Source organism: Juglans regia, chromosome 16 (genome assembly GCF_001411555.2).
Source record: "Juglans regia cultivar Chandler chromosome 16, Walnut 2.0, whole genome shotgun sequence".
Taxonomy (NCBI): domain Eukaryota; kingdom Viridiplantae; phylum Streptophyta; class Magnoliopsida; order Fagales; family Juglandaceae; genus Juglans; species Juglans regia.
The window spans coordinates 972,057-990,896 of NC_049916.1; the positions used below are offsets into that span (position 1 = coordinate 972,057).

The window sequence follows — 18,840 nt, forward strand, 5'->3', positions numbered from 1 at the left end:
CGATATGTATACCGCCCGTTAACGATTTGACACCCTTGTCCAGAACGTTTCGTTAACGAATTGACACCCCTATTGAGAATGTTTGATGCAGAAGCCGCATGAAACTTTTCGATCCCAAACTTTCAGCTATCGTAGCTGCCAGCTTTGACATGATGATCATCTATCGATCGATCGATCAATCGGCATCGCTACTCGATCCTCCCTGGCCATTAATGAACTCTAGCTCTCATGTGCAGACTAACTTCAATATATAGAAGAAGCCATGCGGGCAGAATATGGTGTGTATATAGTATTATATAAACGGCCGAATCAGTGTTATTTTTTTAACAAATAATAATTTTGTGATCACTTATTATGGCAACATTAATCTTTAAAGTTTGTTGCTATGCATGCATATTGACTTTCGATTTTATTGCTTCAAGGAATTCCGATAAAATGACCTGCATGCATCAATTTCTCATATATAAATATATATATATATATATATATATATATATAGAGCAATGTTAGATACAGTCCCTATTTAAAAACTGAAATATAAGTTTAGACAATTTTATCTTTAATTTTTTTTAAAATTACAAATCTATCCTTTCTAAAATGATGTTTTTGAGCAATACTAGATACAGTCCCCAAATGGGGACTGCAATACAAGCCTAGGTAATTTTATCTTTAATTTTTTTTAAAATTACAAAACTATCCCTCCTGAAATGATACTTTTTCTCATTTAATAAAGGGCCTGCACATGCAGTCTCCAAATAAGGACTGCAAATAAAATTTCTCATATATATATATATATATATATATATATATATATATTATATAAGCCCTATGCATCCCCCGTGCTTATAGTTTCTCCTCCTCAAATCGGAAACCATTGAAACTTGGATGTAGGTGTGTACTCCACTTTTAATGTGTAAAAATTGCTAAATCCATTTGTTTTTGTGTACCAGTTGGCTAAATGCAGTGCTGGAATTCGGGCTGGAGGATCATTCTTCGGCCCAATCTGAACCCATCATTTTAGATAGAGAATCATAAATATATAAATACCGTATAATCATTTTAAAAATAATAAATAAATACGAAATTTATATGAAAAAAAATTAATTTTTTAATAATAAACCATATTCTTTTTCAAAACGATTATTTAACACTTACGCATTCCACGACTGTACATAACATTACTCTTTTATATATAAATATATTTATATATACACTAGCTAATAAATAACCCATCAATGAGAATTATGGGGCTAAAAATGCTCTCACTAATGCCGGATAAATGGGGAATAAAACTTTGCGTGGGCTCTTGCTTTTGTGTTGTAAAAGTGGGCTGGTTTAGAAGTCCAAATGGTATCCACAACCCCAAAAATAAAAAAATAAAATAAATGTGCCGGAGGCTTTATTAAAAAATAAAAAATATAAACATAAAAAGAAATAATCTGAACTTGGAGTTTCTTCATCTTTTTATATTTTTGAAAGCCAAATATATATTCATCTCTAAAGTTTTTAATTTACACTTTAAGCTATGATTAGATTTTATCAATAAAAAGACACAATCTTAATGACAAAGCCTTGACCAAGGATGTAAAATACAGAAGTTTATAGTATAAATTGTCAACTTTCATAATTTAGAATGTTAAAAAATAGTAGTTATTTTTTAATTAAAAATATAGGTGAGATCTTATCCATAAACTTAGACAAACCTAATTGAGAAATTTCATTTTTTTTTTCTTTTCAATAAAAGGATCTTCTTAATTAAAGCTAATAAATAAATAAATAAAAGTGGTGATCTAAGGATGAAAATTGTATCTTTAAAAAAAAAAAAAATCTTCATGCCAATTTTTAATTTATATTATAGAATTTATTATGATTATATAGAAATTAATATTTTCTATATCAGCAGATTCAGAAGGATTTGATAATAATAATGTATTAAGTGTAGCAAATAAATTCTTTTTCTTAAAAAGGAAAAACAATACAGATGACAGATCATTACTTTGGAAACCTGCAACTCAAGTCTTAAACCCAACCACACTTCAGACAACCTCAGGCAACAACAGTTCATCTCTGTCTCGCCGAATATTATTTTGGCCTCTGAAAATTATTGCATTCCCTTTAGGGGGTGGATCTGCTTCACAGCAAGTCCACTTCAATCCCTTCAGAAACTGATCGAAAAGCTGCAACCTTTTCATCGCTCGGCGTGAGGATCAGATACAGAATTATAACTTTGCTAAACTGCCCAGAAAAAAAAAAAAATGCAGAGTAGGGGATCAAGTACCCGGCTTTCGGGTATGACTTATCGGTCTCGAATCCCGACTCTCTTGCTCTTCATGTCTGCCACCTTCTCTACCATCTATGTCGCTGGCCGGTTAGCTCTCTTCAAAATATTTTTTTCCTAATTCGACTTGTAATTTAATTGCTTATTATTATTTTTTTGGAGCCAGTTTCATACGAATTTATGCATTTCTTTTATTTTTCCTGGGGTGATGTATAGGCTATGGCAGGATGCGGAAAGCCGGGTATATTTGATAAAAGAACTTGATAGGATAACTGGGCTGGTGGGTATTCCTTCTTATGCTTGAATTTATGTTCTTTGTGATTTTTTTGCCTCCTTTTTTTTTTTTTTTTTTGGGGAGGGGCTTGTTATTCGGGTATTCTTTAAAATTTTCGGAACAAAACGATCCTGCGCCATGTGTACGTTTGGTATGGGTTTTTGGCTCTATTGCAATGCTAGCATGTTTGAGACTATTCTCGACTTAAAACGATTTTTGCAATTTGTTGGCTTGTAATAATGGCATGGTGAAATGAATATTGTTTTTTAGTTTCAAGTCTACAATAGTGATGGTTAGTACATTCAGTGTGGGATAATCCAAGCTTGGAATTTGTTGCATCATTCAGTCTTCGAGAATAATCCTGGTTGGATAATTCTTACCGTGTTAAGTAACCTGATCTGGGAGGGTTAATGACATAATCAGGTTCTCCCATATTTTTTGACATTTTCAGTTAATATTTGGTCTGTTGGTCACAGTGAGGTTTCTGGACGATTAAAGTGTTCATGGTAGGTTATGTCACTCCTGATTTGAAACATGTATATCTGATACATATACCTGCACGTATAATTGATGCACTTGGAAATAATTAAGCTAACCCGTGGTTTTATGTATACTTTAGGGGCAATCTGCTATATCAGTTGATGATACATTGAAAATTATAGCCTGCAGGTTAGCTGGTATTCATATGCAACTTGGTTTGATTTATTGTTCTCCACATCTACTTGAGGTTTATTAGCTGTCATTTTGTTTAATCAGAATTTCCATTGTTATTTAAGTCTCATGGGTCTGATTTGGGAAGCTTTTCTTGTCAGGGAACAGCATAAGAAGCTTTCAGCCCTTCAGATGGAGTTGGCTGCAGCTAGACAGGAGGGCTTTAGTTCAAAGCTTTCAACAGAAATTGATGGGACTAATTCTAAAAAAAGGCCTTTAGCAGTGGTAGGAATACTCACAAGTTTTGGCCGTAAAGGCAATAGAGATGCTATCCGCAAGGCATGGATGGGAACTGGTACATTATTTTCGTTTCTACAGTTCTACAGGTTTTATATCTTGGTATAAGAATACTTTTTCTGCTTATCCCAGATATTTTTAAAATCGTCTGATCTTATTATAGAAGGCAGTTGCCAATGCATCCAAACTCCAAAACACAAAAGCCAGGGATAAATATCAATGCATAATGTAGACAGGATAAATGTAGTTTGCCTTTTCTCACTTGTAAAAAATGACAGGATAAATGTAGAATCAGAAATCTAAATACACATGATGGTCTTGAAGGGTTCCTTGCAGAATTAGGTATAATAGCATATGCATTTGAAGTTGTAACCAATAGGGTTTTGTATGACAATGCTGTGTTATTTAAGAGTTTGGCATAGCCATTGCTTTGTCTAGCAATGACTATCTGGAAGGACAAATCTGGAAGTGCACTGCCAAACAACTTCAGTCAGAGTTGGGGTAGTCATTTAAGCTTGATCTACAAACATGAGCCAAAAGAAGTTCATATTATTAATTACATAATCGACCATTTACCGTTTCTGAAACTAATAGATGCCTCATGGGAGCCTAGGAGGGAATGCCAAGGTGATTAAATTAGGTGTAGCTCCAAGTAATGAAGTGGGCCTGATCAGCTGTTACCACCCAATAAACTTCCAAGCCACCTATGCACTTATACTCCAAAGGTTACAGCTGAAACTTCTTGGAATTGTTATAAAACCTGGTTTAGACTAGTAAGGAACCAATGTGGGAGTTTTCACTTAATGCACTTGTTTGTTTTTTGTTATTTTTTGTATGTTTATCAGATAATGCAACTTTATCATACTCTCATACTTTACCCACTTAATGTATTAACAGGGTGTTACAATTTTCTCCACTAAAATCCCTTGCATCCTCATTGGGGCAACTTCAAAATGAGTGCTCCAACACAACATGCTATTAGTAGGTCTGCTTTGATACCAGTTGTAATGACCCAAGGAAAGCCCAAGATATACCTTGGCTTATACTGTAAAGAATTAGTTGAGGTTATTATTGGGGCTCCTTATAATCGTTATAAAGTTTAGTGTCATATCCACTTATTTAGGAACCAATGTAGAACGTGGCACTCAATGCTCCTCTATGGTACTCGTTCTCCCTATTGTACTTCACCTATTCAATGTGGGCTTTGCGGCTCGTTACATCAGCAAACGTGTGGGATTGATGTAGTTGTTTACTATAGTTAGACATGTGCTTTTGTAGCATACAAGGTTGTATATATCATGTGCCATAATCATACCCATGGGTGTTTGAGTAAATCTGTGGTGTTGCACGCACCTGTGGGTAGCCCAAGTGGTAAGGGCGAACTTGTGTGCATGAGCCCCATGCCACAGGTTCGATTCCCCTTGGAATCAAACTGTGATTTAAGTGGGAGGCCATGGCGGTGGGTTGTTGTGCTAGTCTCCCCGGAGGTTTAGCTTCCATGGGTGAGTCCTAAGGGCTCTGCCATGTGGTTGTTCCCCCGTTGTTTTAAAAAAAAAAAAAAAACTGTGTTGTCGCAAATTTAGAAGCAGAAAGATCAGATGATTGCATACAAAAATGTGATTGCTCAGTTGACATTGCATACATCACCACTGTATGTAGATTTTCTCTACTTTCATTGTAAACATGTAATTAGTAAGTTCTCTTCATGAGATTTTCAATTCCAGTAACTAATGGTATACTGACTAATAGGATTTGTCAGCCTCTGTGGCTTGCATGCGTAATTTTTTATGTTCAGGCTACACTATATATGTGCGAAGGAACGAGACTAGGGGAGACCCAGGAGGGTCCTCCCAAATAAATAGTTGGGAAAAATTATAGGCGGTTTTTTGCCCATTTTGCCACAATTTTCTTTGAAGAAGAAGGTTTGTAGATTTTTTTAGTATTTTATTAAAGGTCCCCCACCCCCAAAACAACAACATTTAAGTCTACCTCGGCCTGACTGAGACTTTGGTCCAAGTTTCTTCCCTGTTTCTGTGGTGTATTTGTTTCTGGATATATTTTTCTTTGCAAATCATTACTTCAAGTGAACACTTATCTTTTTAAAATTTATAGCCTTTGGAGGTTTTGAGATGATCGATTTATCTTTGCAGGTGCAGAGTTGAAAAGAATGGAAAATGAGAAGGGCATAGTTGTACGATTTGTTGTTGGAAGAAGGTTTTCTTCTTTTGTTATTATTTTCTTTTCTACTGATATGGTGCATGCTGAAGAAATATATGGTGGTGGCTAGGGCCTTTTATTCTGATGATACATTGTTTTGCAGTGCAAATCGTGGGGACAGTTTAGACAAGAGCATTGACAGCGAAAATAGACAGCATAATGACTTCATTATTCTTGTATGTCATTAAGTACTTCCCCTAGATTCTAAAATGCCTTATTTTGAATGACATCATTTCTCTTTTTAATAAATTTATGGGATTCAGTTACCTCGATGCATTTTTTTGCCCATGAAGGTCTTTAGATAAGGTGTTCGTCAACCCCAAGGGGTTGGCCCAAGTGGTGAAGGCCTCGGTCTTAGGATATTACTCCCTTCAAGGTCCAAGGTTCAACACCTCATGGGTGCAAACAATCCTTTGGGGCCATACCCCCTGGTGAAAAGCCAGCAATTTAATCAGTTCTGTGTAGGGAAACTTTCAAGGGTGTGGTGCATGGGAGCGGGGTTTACTTTGTAGGGGTGGGTCCAAAGGGCCCCTGCCTTGGAGAGGTTCCCCGACATAAAAAAAAAAAAAAAAAAGAAAAAAAAAAAAAAAAAGAAAGATAAGGTGTTCAAATTTTCTATTATCAAATACTTCATCCTTTGAAGCGGGTTAACGGGTTAAGCACATTTGTGAGTCAACTAGCAAATAGTAAATAGAATATTAGAGTATATGGTCAACAAAAAGCATGATTTAAGGAAACTAGAAAAATCATGGTGATTGGTGACACTAGTTGAAGATCCAAAGATGTTCAAATTATATTTGGTGGTGACTTTCATGACTGCTTAACCTCTCTTCTTTGTGCAGAGAAAGAGCTGAGAGTAAGTTACAGGGTCCAAGCAGCATAAGCTCATTTACCTGATTATTTTTGCCCTTCTCTTGGACAGGATAACCATGTGGAGGCAGCTGAGGAGCTTCCGAAGAAGGCAAAGTTGTTCTTTTCTCATGCTGCAGATAAATGGGATGCTGAGTTTTATGCTAAAGTCAATGATGATGTTTATGTGAATATTGGTTAGTACTATTTTTTATTAGATGGATTAATGGGTAATCTAATTTTTCATTGGAAAGGTTCTCATATAGAAAGTTGTGGAACTCTATCATTATGGCCTTCTCCTGGACCAAGCATGCACTGGCTCAATTCATTAAGCAACTGAGCAAAACCTTTCCCTAATCATTCGAGTTCAGATATACAAATCTAGTTTTCCTACACTGCTCTCACCTGACATATATTTCTTTTATGTCTAAATGCCTTCATCGCTTATCATTTTGGTTTTCTGGACAGATGCCCTAGGTGCTGCACTTACTGCTCATTTGGACAAGCCTCGTGTTTACATTGGTTGCATGAAATCAGGCGAAGTTTTTTCTGACGCGTGAGTTTGGTTTCAAATACCAAGGATAATGCTTAGAAATAGGTTGAATAAAAATTTAAAGATCCTCAATGATTTTCTTATACTTGTAATCACTTGAATTTTCAGAAGCCATAGATGGTATGAACCAGACTGGTGGAAATTTGGCGATAAAAAATCGTAAGTCTTACTGCTACTTATTGCATCTTGAAATTCTAATAGAAGAGGAAACTTTACTACTTCTGATAATCCTGGTATTAATGAGCTTTGTAAATGTCAGGTACTTGTTCAAAGGATACAATTTTGTTGAATTTCAGCCTTTATTATTTATTTTTTTGTCCAAGAAAATTTCAGTCAATTTGGTTGCTTGCAGATATTGCTAGAACATAGTTTGCATTGTCATATTTTAGCTTGGCTGGCATGCATTGTGCGCCCAAACTTTCACATTTGGACAATCAGCTCACCGACTCTAGGGGCTAAGAGATTATGCCAAATGAATGCATAATGAAGTTTGAGGCCACGATATGCAGCGAGTAAAGGAAGTCTTATATTGAAAGTAGAAGCACCTAGCTACACTAGGTGCTCTCTCTTATATAGCTCATGTACTTTGGCTACACCTATTTACTTTATTCAATATAATTTATTTTACTTGTCAAAAAAATTAAAGCACCTATTTTCTGTTCACTTTTCCTGCCAACTAGATTCTTTGATTTTATTAATCTTGTGACCACCGATTAAAAAAAAAAAATCTTGTGATTAAAGCCTATTCTAAGCACATGATATACAGCTATTCACATAAGAATTTGCAAGTACAATTGTTTGGTCCTCCTTCCCAAATTAGTGATCGTGCCTCATAAAGTCAGCAAAAAACTTAACCATTCACTTTTCCAGCCAAGGTTACCCTTTCCTTATTTCATTTCAAATTTGATTGATGTGAGGGGAGTTATATATCATCGATATCTCTAGACTGACGCCTATTATGGGACATATTATAAGACAGTCACTGAAGTAGTAGCATCTTTTACTTTTCACGTGTTTGCATCTGAAACTCAAATAAGTTTGTTGTATCCAACAGATACTTTCGCCATGCTTCAGGTGAGTTGTACGTCATATCACGGGCTTTGGCTAAATTTATATCAATAAACAGGTCAGTTCTATTCTCCATTGGTGCATATATCACCTTTTATGTTAAAAGACTAAAATGAGGTTTTTTGAGCATGCAGATCTATTCTTCGTACCTATGCTCATGATGATGTCAGTGTTGGCTCCTGGTTTCTTGGGCTCGATGTCAAGCATGTCAATGAAGGAAAGTTTTGCTGCTCATCTTGGTCAGCAGGTCTCTCTCTCTATCTGTATGCGTCTGTGTGTTTACCCCATGCTTGCAGATATATGTCTAGTGTTGATTGAATAATTTTACTTCCATACCAAAACTTCTGGAAGTTTTACTTCTAGTTAGTTCTCACATACAATTTACGACCTGTCTCAGAGCCTTCTCAGAGCCGTCTGCCTCCAAACAATAGCAGATCCTTAATAAATAAGGGGAAAAATAAAATCTTCCTACTGATCAATTATTACACTTTCTCCAGGTGATTGCTCATTTTTTTCTTTTTTTTCTTCAGGACCCATATGTGCAGGTGTTTGATTTAATTCACTTGAAAGATGGTTAAATGAAAATATGACCAGACTCGGATGGATGATTGTTTTGAAGGTGGTGTTATGTATCTCACATATATATGTAGTCCGCTAGATGTGAGGCTTGACAGACAAAGGATTACTTTTTGAAGAGTTTGACAGAAAAGAAGCATCTCTCTTTGAAATTTCTTCTTGCTCAAAATTAAATATTAAAAAGTCTTGGCTAAATCTGGATACAGTCTACAGGTAGTAGGGTTGACTAGCACAGGTTACTGGAGACAGGCAGAACAATACAAAATTTTCTGTGACCTGATACATCATTTTGTCTTCTAGTTTCCTTGTTAGTTATTTTAGGTTATTCTTTCGTTCAGGGGAAAAGAAAAAGGAAGGAGTGATTGTTTTCCATGTTGGAACTTATAACATCTAGTTTTCATACAAAGCTGTTAACTGGATTGTACAATTCAATCCAATGATATCTGTTTCTTGTGCTGACTATCTTTGGATCATTGAATACAATTTGTTGAGGGGGCCTAATTCTTCAGATCGTGAACATGATAATTTTTTCTAGGAAGACAGATCCGATATCTATATCCACTCTTGGCATTATTCTTAATTCAGCCTGCTAGATTGAAGCATGTGTTTTGAATTGGAGACCTGAGGACTTTCCAAGCTGGCAGTCTGTTTCAAAGGAACTTGATATGATGGTAAATATTTCTTGTTTCAGAAAAAATGCTTTTTTATCCACCCAAATATCAATAAATAAAAATATAAATATTTTCTGGGCCAGAGCAACCAAACCACCTCTACTCCCCTGGTGGTACCGCTTTTCATATTCTATGCTTTGTGGCCCGTCATCACTCTGCCCAGGCAACCTCTGTCGCCAATCATTTTTGTCCCATTGCAGCCACCCTCTACCATGCAAATTTGACTTCCAAATCATTTTCCTCTTACCTCAGCCTCTCTCTCCGGCTTCTAACTGGCACTTAGGTGAGTTTCACTTCACTCAATTCACACCCCCTAGTGAGTTGAGACACGATTGAGATAGTTTCCAACCATTTTGTGGTGACTGCCAATACAAAAGCTCTACTATGGTTTTGGGTGATGGTGGTCTCTAAATAGTTTCTGTACAAACCTAAAGCCAAGATATTTTTAGCCTTCACCGAGCATTGGAAGTATTGATTCTCTTAAATGTTTTACTGGAAATTTTTGTTGTGCCCCTCAGGTAACTCATAGACTAAATTTATTTATATAGATATGATATATACCGTACTATATCTTTCTATCATATGTCAGTGTATCAGTTGTGTACAAACTTCATCGAATTTATTTATATGATATAGAAATGCACTGAATGGCGCAACGACGTTGTACAAATACCATAATGTTATCTACAATCAGAACAAAGCCAGAGTTCAACAACAACAAAAAAACACAACAGTTTGCATAACATCAGTCCAATATTCGGCAGTACGGACATCAACATGTTTCCAGTATTCTTACGAAGAACTGTTAAGGAAATGTGCTAGTGCCTTGTCTGTGTCGTTCTCATACACAACTAAGGCCTCTGCTACATTGCTTGACGAAAATCCCATTTCTCGTAGGAGTGTGTAGCCATTGACAAAATCCCGAACCTATAGAGAATAAAAACAATTTATTAGATAATCTACCGGAAAGGAAGAAGCCCCTGTAGCAGATCACCAAATAAAAGAAATGATAAGCAGGTCCACCCTAAGTTGTAGGTACAAGAACTTCTTCCATGAGACAAAGATACTGCAAGCATAAGTGGAAAAGTATTTGGGAGATTTCCTAACTCCAGCTGGAAGCCCAGCATGTCATCAAACAATGATCTTTTAATGAATTAACTGGATAAGAAGAATTGAGTTACTTTCAGAAAAATCCGAACCAAGGTGAAACTGCTAGAAAAAGTTTCCGAATGACTGTTGATAAAGAACCTTTCTTCTGTTCTTTCTTTGCCTCTCTGTTTTGGAATTCATTAGGCACATCATGACCTTGAATTTAAAGCACAATATAATGGCCTTCCAAAGACACAAGGTCTAGTGACTATTGCAATTGCTTCCCCTGCCCAAAACCATAATCATGGGAAAAATGTCCCATATAAAAACACACATGGACTTCACATCCAATTAGCTGACAGCACAATGTCATCATGAAACGTTTAATCTATACTGCAACAAGAACTTCAACATACAGGGAAGAGTCAAAGTAAGTCATATCATATCCATGCTTTAGAGCCACTTATAGTGCATTTCGTGTGGGAATATAAGTTCGTACACGTAATAACCGAGTAATATTGTGGCCAATTCACCCACAACCCCTCTCCCAATCAAATAAAGTACTTGTGAATAACAATAAAAGTCAGTATCGGCTCCAGACATACCTTGGTTGGATCATCTCCATAATTTGCAACTGCAAGTGAAACAGCATCACGGCTGAGCCCCATTGAAATATATTTGCTCACCACAGGATCTGCAATAGATCCCTGCCATTGACAATATAGTTAGTCACAAGCTAGCATAGCATAGCATAAAAACAAACCTGGAAAGCCTCTATAGAAAGGAGCCTACCGTTGAAGATGTTGATTCTGTAGTTCTAGGTGGAAGGTTTTCCATCCCAAGCCTGCTCCAGTTCTGGCTTTCCTTCTCTGCTTCAGCTAACACTTTTCTCTCAAAATCAAAATCGAATTGGAAATTGCTTCGGGGAATATCCCCTACTTGTGGTGATAATTGAGGCTATAAGATAAGCAAGTAAAAGCTCAGTCGAATTGAGACAGCATATAAAGTAACTCTCGCCTCAATAGATACGAAGACACAAGTAACTGAAGTAAATAAATAATGAATACACTTGCTCAAGTACTTAACAATTCCAAATATAAGTAAAAAATTAAAAATTTATATTCATCAACAGCCGAATTAAATTGTCCAAACAACACCAAATTTTGTATAAGCCTCCGATTCATGGTCTCTCGTAACTAAATATGGATAGAATCGATAGATTGGAAACCCAAAACCGAAGCATAAATGAAAAAGAACCAGATAACCCCCTATCAAAGGGAAATTCTAAAGTAACTATGAAATGATACAACATTTGCAGAATGAATAAAGACTTTCAAAGCAAAAAGCGACCACTATCAAGCAATGAACATAAAATACTACAAAAATCGACTAAAAGCGAAAAAATTTCGTGTTCACTCAAAGATAAAAAACCAGAATCGATGTACTACTAGAAGAAGAATCTCCAAGTTTTAACAAATACAGATAGTGGTACAGAATTGAGCATTTACAGTGAATAAAAAAAGCCAACAAGGTTAACATCACATGGGAAAAAAAAAAAAACTAACGTCTTATGACAGATCTTACCGGAGGAGTGATCCGATATTGCGGTTTAATCATAACCCTAATTCCCAATCCTGCTGCAAAATTCCCAAAGAAGAACAAATAAATATAACTATGGGGCAAAGTAGATGAAGATTTAGGTAAAGAATTAGACTTACAAGAAGAAGAAGAGGAGGAGGTGGTGGTGGTGTGGTGGTGGTAGGAAGAGGGGCGATTTGCGGCAGAAGGGACCACGGTGTGGCCGGGTTGTGGTTGACCGACGCGGGGATAGAGCGAAGGTCCGTACATCGGGTGGGGGGACGGCGCCGATGATGAAGCTGTCCGGTACATCGGAACTTGTGGGTCATAAGATGCGCCGGACCTAGTCCTGAAATCGTAGTCCATTTCTATAGAGAGAGACAAGAGATTGCTGCAGAGGAAAAGAGTTCTCTTCTTCGAAAGAAAGAGCTTGGAGTAGGGGTGTCAAATCGTGTTAACGGGTCGTGTTCGTGTCGTGTCAAGACATGTATATTATACTATATAGGTCAACCCTAACCCGACCCGTTAAGCTTATCGTGTCAAAATCTCAAACCCTAACACGACCCAATAACATAACGGGTCGTGTCGTGTCAACCCGTTTTGACCTATTTATGTAAATGGATTGAAACAAACCCAAAATTAACCTCCTTAATCTAGTTAAGTTTAGCATAATTTTATATAAATGTTAAAATCACAATATCTATACAAAATATAAAACTAACTACAAGTCCAAAATTACAATCTAAACAATAAAAATATCTAAATTAAAATCTCAACAATTTTATTTTTTAGGTATAAGGGTATAATTGTAATTTTAACTTTCTTAACGGGTCATAACAGGTTATAACGGGTCATAACGGGTTGACCCGTTATCAACCCGTTAAGCTATCGTGTCTTAACGGGTCAACCCGTTTTGACCCGAACCCGTTAAGAGTAAACCCTAACCCGCTTTTATCGTGTCGTGTTCGTGTTGGGTTAATGGGTCGTGTGACATATTGACACCCCTAGCTTGGAGAGGCAGAATGAAAACGTGTAAGCCAGTGCTGCCGCGTTCATAAATTTTCTTTTATTATTATTATTATTATTTGTTTCTCCGAGCTAAATCTAATAATCTATTGAAAATATTATTATTAGTATTGTGTAAACCTCGCGTATTTTTTTTTTTAAATACAATAGGATCTCTTTTTAAAAAATTAATATTTTTATATAAATTTCATATTGACTTATTTTTAAAAAAAATGTGTGACAGTTTAAAGTATTCTATAACTGTAAAAGAAAATGATAGTATGGCTTTTAAATATGTCTACAAAATATGCCCACTCATGTATTTTATTTTAATTTTTAATTTTTTTAATAATTAAAAAAATGATTATTAATGAATTTTTATTTTTATTTTATTTTTTCTTAATAATTAAGGATGTTTAAAAAAATATTTAAAACAAAAAAGAAAAAAGAAAAAAAATCTATTTGCATTCGTGTGCATATTTGGGATGCATTTGATTTGCAACCTAGCATTATCCTAAATAATCATTTCACATTCTGTAATGCTTAACAAATAGTTTGTATTTATTAAATATAACAACAAACATCGAGTCAGATGAGGGTTTATTCATGTTCCCCATATCATGAAGAGGCCATAGTTACCATAGACCCTAAAATATAAGAAAGAGAATAGTATATATACCAAATTAGCTTCCTTCTGCATGACAGGTAAAAAAAAAATGGTATTTATAACTTTTGTATGCGGGAATGCATAACAACATTGTCATTGAGAAACTACTAATTTACAATCAATAAACGGTACAACGAAAGCACAAAACCTGAAGAACAGATATGATGCATTTCCGGTGGTATAAGAAGGACAACTAAGGATACAATATGAGCAACTGAGTGAGGGTTACACAATTACAGACCAAAAATGTGGTCACTTGAACCAAATATGCCAGCATTGAACTGTCTCGTATTCAAGTCACTTCCATCCAAAGCAGTACCAAAGCGATCAAGCCACTGAGTTGGACTTGGGTTTTCACTCTCCTCTACCCACTCTGAGGTCATATCAATATCATCAAATTGAATAGGGTCAGGTTCTAAAGACCTTGTCCTCATTTGTCTTGCCAACTTTAGATTGTAATTTATATATACGAGGTCATTCAACGTTTCTTTATCAATCTTGTTCCGCTTCTCAGAGTGGATTTGCTGAAATGTGTTCCAGTGCCTCTCAAAAGTGAAAGTGCTGCAAACTTGACTTAGTATTCTAATGGCAACTCTTTGCAAGACAGGTGCAGAGTCGCCATATTGTTCCCACCAAAGCCCTGCAATGAATTAGCATCGAGTTTCAGAGCAACACGGCAAGCAAATAAAAATGCAAAAAGTTTGCACATAGTAAGATCATGTATGAGTTTAGCAGTAAATTTGCCAATACTATTATTCAATGGTATTTCAACAATGGTGGTCGTCATGGTGTGCACTACAATGAGCAACATTTGGCTGCGGCTGATGCAAAGGATGAAATATGCTCCTTAAATTGTGTAACATCCCCTTCCATCGGCCTCTTCCACTGATATGCAAGGTGCTGCTTATAAAACACAGTACAAAATCCATTACTTACCAGGTGAAACTGTATCTCTTGCTTCCTTTGCTAAGTTACAAGCAAACATCCCTCTTGCCTTGGTAAACGTACAAATTTGATTGGTGATGTCGCGTCTCATTTCAGGCAGAGGGAGTAGTATCTCCAGAACTTTATGAAGATCTTCTTTCATAGAGGGAACAAATTTCATTTCCGGATTATACTGGATACTTGGATTCAGAAATGCTGCGGCAGCATGTAGGGGTGAATGGAGTTGGTTCCGCCACTTTCTATCTACTATATCCAAAAATGTCTTGCACTTATTCTCATCCATTATATAGTATGTCCTTATTGATTCCTTGGCCCTGGTCATTAGTTCATAAATGGAACCCACAACTGGTTTCCCTCCAGATACTTCCCTCAACACTTTCAGAAACGGCTCAGAGATGGCCACACTCTCTTCCACTGCCCTCCAGAAATCGTTATCCTCAACAATCGCAATACAATTAATGCCCTGTGGTTTATTAGTGTACGATGAGTTTGTAGAATACTCGGGGCTATTGAACATAAGCTTCAATCTAGACTTTTGCTTCAATAATAACTGCAGTGAGAGGAAGTTGGATATGGAGTTTGTGATACCAGTCTTGATGAGTTCCTGTCCCCCAGTATACTGTTTCATCAAATCAAGCATCGATGCATTATTGTATATGAACTTTGTTATGGTTTGTGCTTGTAAGATACATCTGTTCACCCAATCTACCTTTGAAAATTCCTCCAAGATTAGATTCAAACACTGAGAGGCACAGGGAGACACAAATATGGTTTTATAGTTCTGCAGGATATGGTTTGCAATTCCAGTATAGTTGAAACTGCTATCCATGATGATTTGGACAACATTTTCTGGGCCAAAATCTTGGATAACAGAATCAAACAATTCAGCAAGGCACTTTGTGTTCTTGAAATATGAAGATGCATCCACGGATTTGTGGAAAAAGGTCCAGGAAGGTGATGAAACCAAAAAGTTAATCAAAGCTCTTGATTTATTGTCAGTCCATGTGTCTGCAATGATAGTACAACCTGTAATAGCCCACTCTTTTTCAACATCTTTGCATTGCAGGCTCACCTCAGACTTGATCCTTTCCAACCATTTAGTCTTCAGCATCTCTGTTGATGGACCTGTAAATCCAAGACCACACTTTGCTATTGCATCAATCATAAGCTGGTAGGATGAAGAACGAGCAACACTGAAGTCCAGCTTATTCTCAAAGAAGAAAAGAGCAATACTTTTCTCTGCATTTTCTTGGTTGTTCAAAGAGGGAGGAGCCATTGGTGTTACAGAAGGGAAAACTTTCAAAATAGGAGATGCTGCCTCCAAATACATAGGGGATTTGACTGCAGAAATATTGCCAGTAGACCTGGTTTCTGAAAGCTTATGCCTTGTAACACAAGAACTTTCTTTTGTCTCCTCCTTTTGTGCTATTATAACTCTCACTCTGTCAGTAACATCATCTCTCACTTTAGTACATGGATTTACACCTTTGCTTGGAAGCCGTGATAGATGATGCTTCAATCTACTGATGCCACCGTTCAGTTCTCTCTGGCAAAATTTGCATCTTACTTTGTTTCCTTCCAATTTCTCAGCATATTCCCAGCAAACATCTTTTTCTCGTACCACTGCCACAACAATGCATAATTAGTTCCCACATATGCAAGTAGTAACTGTTTTCTGGACATCTTACATCAAAATAAACTAATCATAGAGGGCAGGCACACTTAATTCATTCAAGATCATCTTCAAGCTAAAAAATAGTATTTGAATTCAATCTTGCAATCTCATCGCAGGGAAGGCCAACGATAAACAATTACTAACTATGGCTATATACCAAGACCATACTTCTGCATGCACGGACTAATAAGATACATAGCAGCATGTTTAGCCCAAAAAAAAAATACATAGCAGCATTGAAAAAGAAAAAATTGTACTTACTGAGGATATATAAGTTGTTCTGCGATTCTGTGCGTTGACCTAAAGGGGAGGAAGCAAACCGAAGATAATATAAGTATTTGAGTACGCTTTTATATTTAATCTTTCTAAAATTGCCAAGAGCCCAAGAGTAGATACTAAAACAACAATAGTAACGAAATAGTAGCAAGAACTCCATGAAACGTTAAAGAAAACGATCCACACAAGCAATCATCAAATTAAAGGACCATGGCACATTTTATAGAGTACACCACCAAGGAGATATTAAGCAAAATCAATAAACAAAAACTCCATGAAATGTTAAAAAGGTAAATATGTTAAGAAGCTCAGCAAGATTCAATGAAGGGGGAACGGGAAAAACAGAACAGAACAGATTCAAACCCAGACAAATGTGTCAAAAGACTTGGCAAACTGCCAAGATATAATTGTACAAGTTTGGTTCGTATTCCTTCCTTCTTCTTTTTTTTTCTTAGACTGACCAAGAATTTTAAGCACAATTAGACCATGTTCTGCTAATTTTGGGTCCTCAAATCAGATTATTCAGTACTCTCTCTCTCTCTCTCTCTCTCTCTCTCTCTCTCATGTTGTTACCTTTAATTGGTTGCACACTGGGATGTGGTAGAATACGAAGTGAATGCCATTATGCCACGCTGCAAATATCGAGAGAGAGAAAAGGGGGGAGGGGGGGTTTAAAATTAAAAACCCTACATTATTTGTAACATCTTTGCGGAAAAACTTTCCGTCGAAACAAAGAGGGCTTCTGCTGAGCCCTGAACCTGTCTGCATTGTTGGAAAGAGATTGATTCAAGTTTTTCCTATTTTCCTCCGTTTTCTCAGCTCCCAAACAGACGGTTGCAGTTATTTTACAGGCTCAAAACTCCAAATCCAACCCCATGTAGGTAAAAAAAGTGTTACGGGCAGAAAGATTAATTTATTCCCCCACTTTCCTCCGCTTCCTCACAACCGAACAGAGCATTGCACATATTTTACAGGCCATCAAATCCAACCGTGCGTAGCTAACAAAATGTTACAAGGAGAAAGTTTCGAGTTTTCACTCATTTTCGTTCGTTTCCGCAGCAACCAAACAGAAAATTACACTTCATTTACAGACCCAAAACTCCAAATCCAACTACATAGCTAAAAAATCAGAAAGTGTCAAAATTATTCTTGGCACTAAAAAAGAATCGGAGACTATATACATATTATGTATGTATGCGGAACGACGGGAAAAGGGGATCTCTCGGAGAATTTAAAAAAGAAGATAAAAGAGAAATAGCGAGAAGTTTGAGGAGAGCTTAGTACTTACAGAGAGAGAGAGAGAGAGATTGGTCTTCTCGACGGAGAGATAATCGGAGGTCGCTGAAGATTCTGGGTTTTTCGATTTTATCGCGAGATTTAGGGTTTTATTAGGTTGTTTGCCTTTCTCTCGTTGTCTAAGATTTTTGAATTGATTTGTTTTTTTCTTTTATTTTTCATTTGTTCTTTTATTTTATTTTTTTTTCCTTGAAATAATCTTTCATTTGTTCTTTGGCGATATCTCGCGGACATCTTTTTGTGGATAGAACCGTAATTACCGTTAGGATGATGCTGATTGATGAAGGGCACACCATACGGCATCGTTTAGATCTATCAGGGAAAAAAGAATTATCAGAGCCAGGTTTCGATCCTGGGACCTGTGGGTTATGGGCCCACCACGCTTCCGCTGCGCCACTCTGATTCTTGATGATGGGGCTATCATAAGTTTAACTTATCACTTAATCATAATCTAATTGGGCCCTTGAACAGTTTTGATGGGCCGGCTCACTTTTTATATGATCACATTCACACGCGCATTCGCATTTAATAATAGATGTCTATGACTTCCAAAAATAAACGTTCGGTCAAGAAAAGGATTAAAAATAAATTACAAAGTGACTTGAAATACTATATTAAATATTTTTAAAATTAAAAAAATTTATATTCTTACCTGTCACATCAGTTTATAAATTAATTCTTTGTAATTTTCTGTGGATCAAGCATTTTTCCTTTAAAAATGCTCACAAATAAGGAAAATAAAACTTTGTTGACTGCACTGTTCAGAAAAAAAAAATGTTTTTGGGAGGACATGTCATGGACAAATTGATCAGAGTGCCATGTATAAATATGCTGGAAAAATGAAAATGTAGATACCCAAGAGAAGAGTATCATAT

The 18,840-nt window shown here is 36.4% G+C and overlaps 3 protein-coding genes and 1 non-coding gene across 6 annotated transcripts; 1 reads left to right on the forward strand and 3 right to left on the reverse strand.

Annotated features, from left to right (window-relative positions):
- Positions 1–2,001: 2,001 nt before the first annotated feature.
- Positions 2,002–9,203, forward strand: LOC109014175 (hydroxyproline O-galactosyltransferase HPGT1). The gene is made up of 12 exons (XM_018996536.2): positions 2,002–2,368; positions 2,495–2,558; positions 3,172–3,221; positions 3,365–3,558; positions 5,651–5,714; positions 5,821–5,893; positions 6,640–6,763; positions 7,035–7,122; positions 7,228–7,278; positions 8,174–8,245; positions 8,322–8,434; positions 8,718–9,203. The coding sequence occupies exons 1-12, from the start codon at positions 2,256–2,258 to the stop codon at positions 8,738–8,740; spliced, it is 1,029 nt and encodes a 342-aa protein (XP_018852081.1). The 5' UTR covers positions 2,002–2,255; the 3' UTR covers positions 8,741–9,203.
- Positions 9,204–9,990: 787 nt separating this feature from the next.
- LOC109014173 lies at positions 9,991–12,573 on the reverse strand. The gene is made up of 5 exons (XM_018996534.2): positions 12,242–12,573; positions 12,108–12,160; positions 11,316–11,480; positions 11,129–11,230; positions 9,991–10,361 (listed from the first exon to the last, which is right to left on the reverse strand). The coding sequence occupies exons 1-5, from the start codon at positions 12,465–12,467 to the stop codon at positions 10,227–10,229; spliced, it is 681 nt and encodes a 226-aa protein (XP_018852079.1). The 5' UTR covers positions 12,468–12,573; the 3' UTR covers positions 9,991–10,226.
- A 1,232-nt stretch (positions 12,574–13,805) lies between these two features.
- LOC109014171 lies at positions 13,806–18,107 on the reverse strand. Of its 3 annotated transcripts, none has more exons than XM_035686734.1 (4): positions 17,960–18,107; positions 16,655–16,693; positions 14,710–16,341; positions 13,806–14,413 (listed from the first exon to the last, which is right to left on the reverse strand). In XM_035686734.1, coding segments are annotated over exons 2-4 (2,040 nt in total). In that variant the 5' UTR covers positions 16,656–16,693; positions 17,960–18,107; the 3' UTR covers positions 13,806–14,006. The 3 variants fall into 3 exon arrangements, with proteins under 3 accessions (XP_035542627.1, XP_018852076.1, XP_018852074.1); XM_018996531.2 differs by lacking the exon at positions 17,960–18,107 and adding an exon at positions 17,360–17,911; XM_018996529.2 differs by lacking the exon at positions 17,960–18,107 and adding an exon at positions 17,243–17,340.
- Positions 18,108–18,296: 189 nt separating this feature from the next.
- Positions 18,297–18,368, reverse strand: TRNAM-CAU. The gene has a single exon. It is a non-coding gene; the product is annotated as a tRNA-Met (tRNA).
- Positions 18,369–18,840: the final 472 nt, after the last annotated feature.

Bases quoted from the DNA above. Each gene is read 5' to 3' on its own strand.
- LOC109014175 (XM_018996536.2), top strand. From the start codon at position 2,256: ATGCAGAGTAGGGGATCAAGTACCCGGCTTTCGGGTATGACTTATCGG. The intron at 5,715-5,820 runs GTTTTCTTCTTT...ATTGTTTTGCAG, and splicing joins CGATTTGTTGTTGGAAGAAG to TGCAAATCGTGGGGACAGTT. The intron at 6,764-7,034 runs GTTAGTACTATT...TTTTCTGGACAG, and splicing joins TGATGTTTATGTGAATATTG to ATGCCCTAGGTGCTGCACTT.
- LOC109014173 (XM_018996534.2), bottom strand. From the start codon at position 12,467: ATGGACTACGATTTCAGGACTAGGTCCGGCGCATCTTATGACCCACAA. The intron at 11,481-12,107 runs GTAAGATCTGTC...CTTATCTTATAG, and splicing joins AATATCGGATCACTCCTCCG to CCTCAATTATCACCACAAGT. The intron at 11,231-11,315 runs GTAGGCTCCTTT...TGTCAATGGCAG, and splicing joins CAGAATCAACATCTTCAACG to GGATCTATTGCAGATCCTGT.
- LOC109014171 (XM_035686734.1), bottom strand. The intron at 14,414-14,709 runs GTAAGTAATGGA...AATTCATTGCAG, and splicing joins AAGAGATACAGTTTCACCTG to GGCTTTGGTGGGAACAATAT.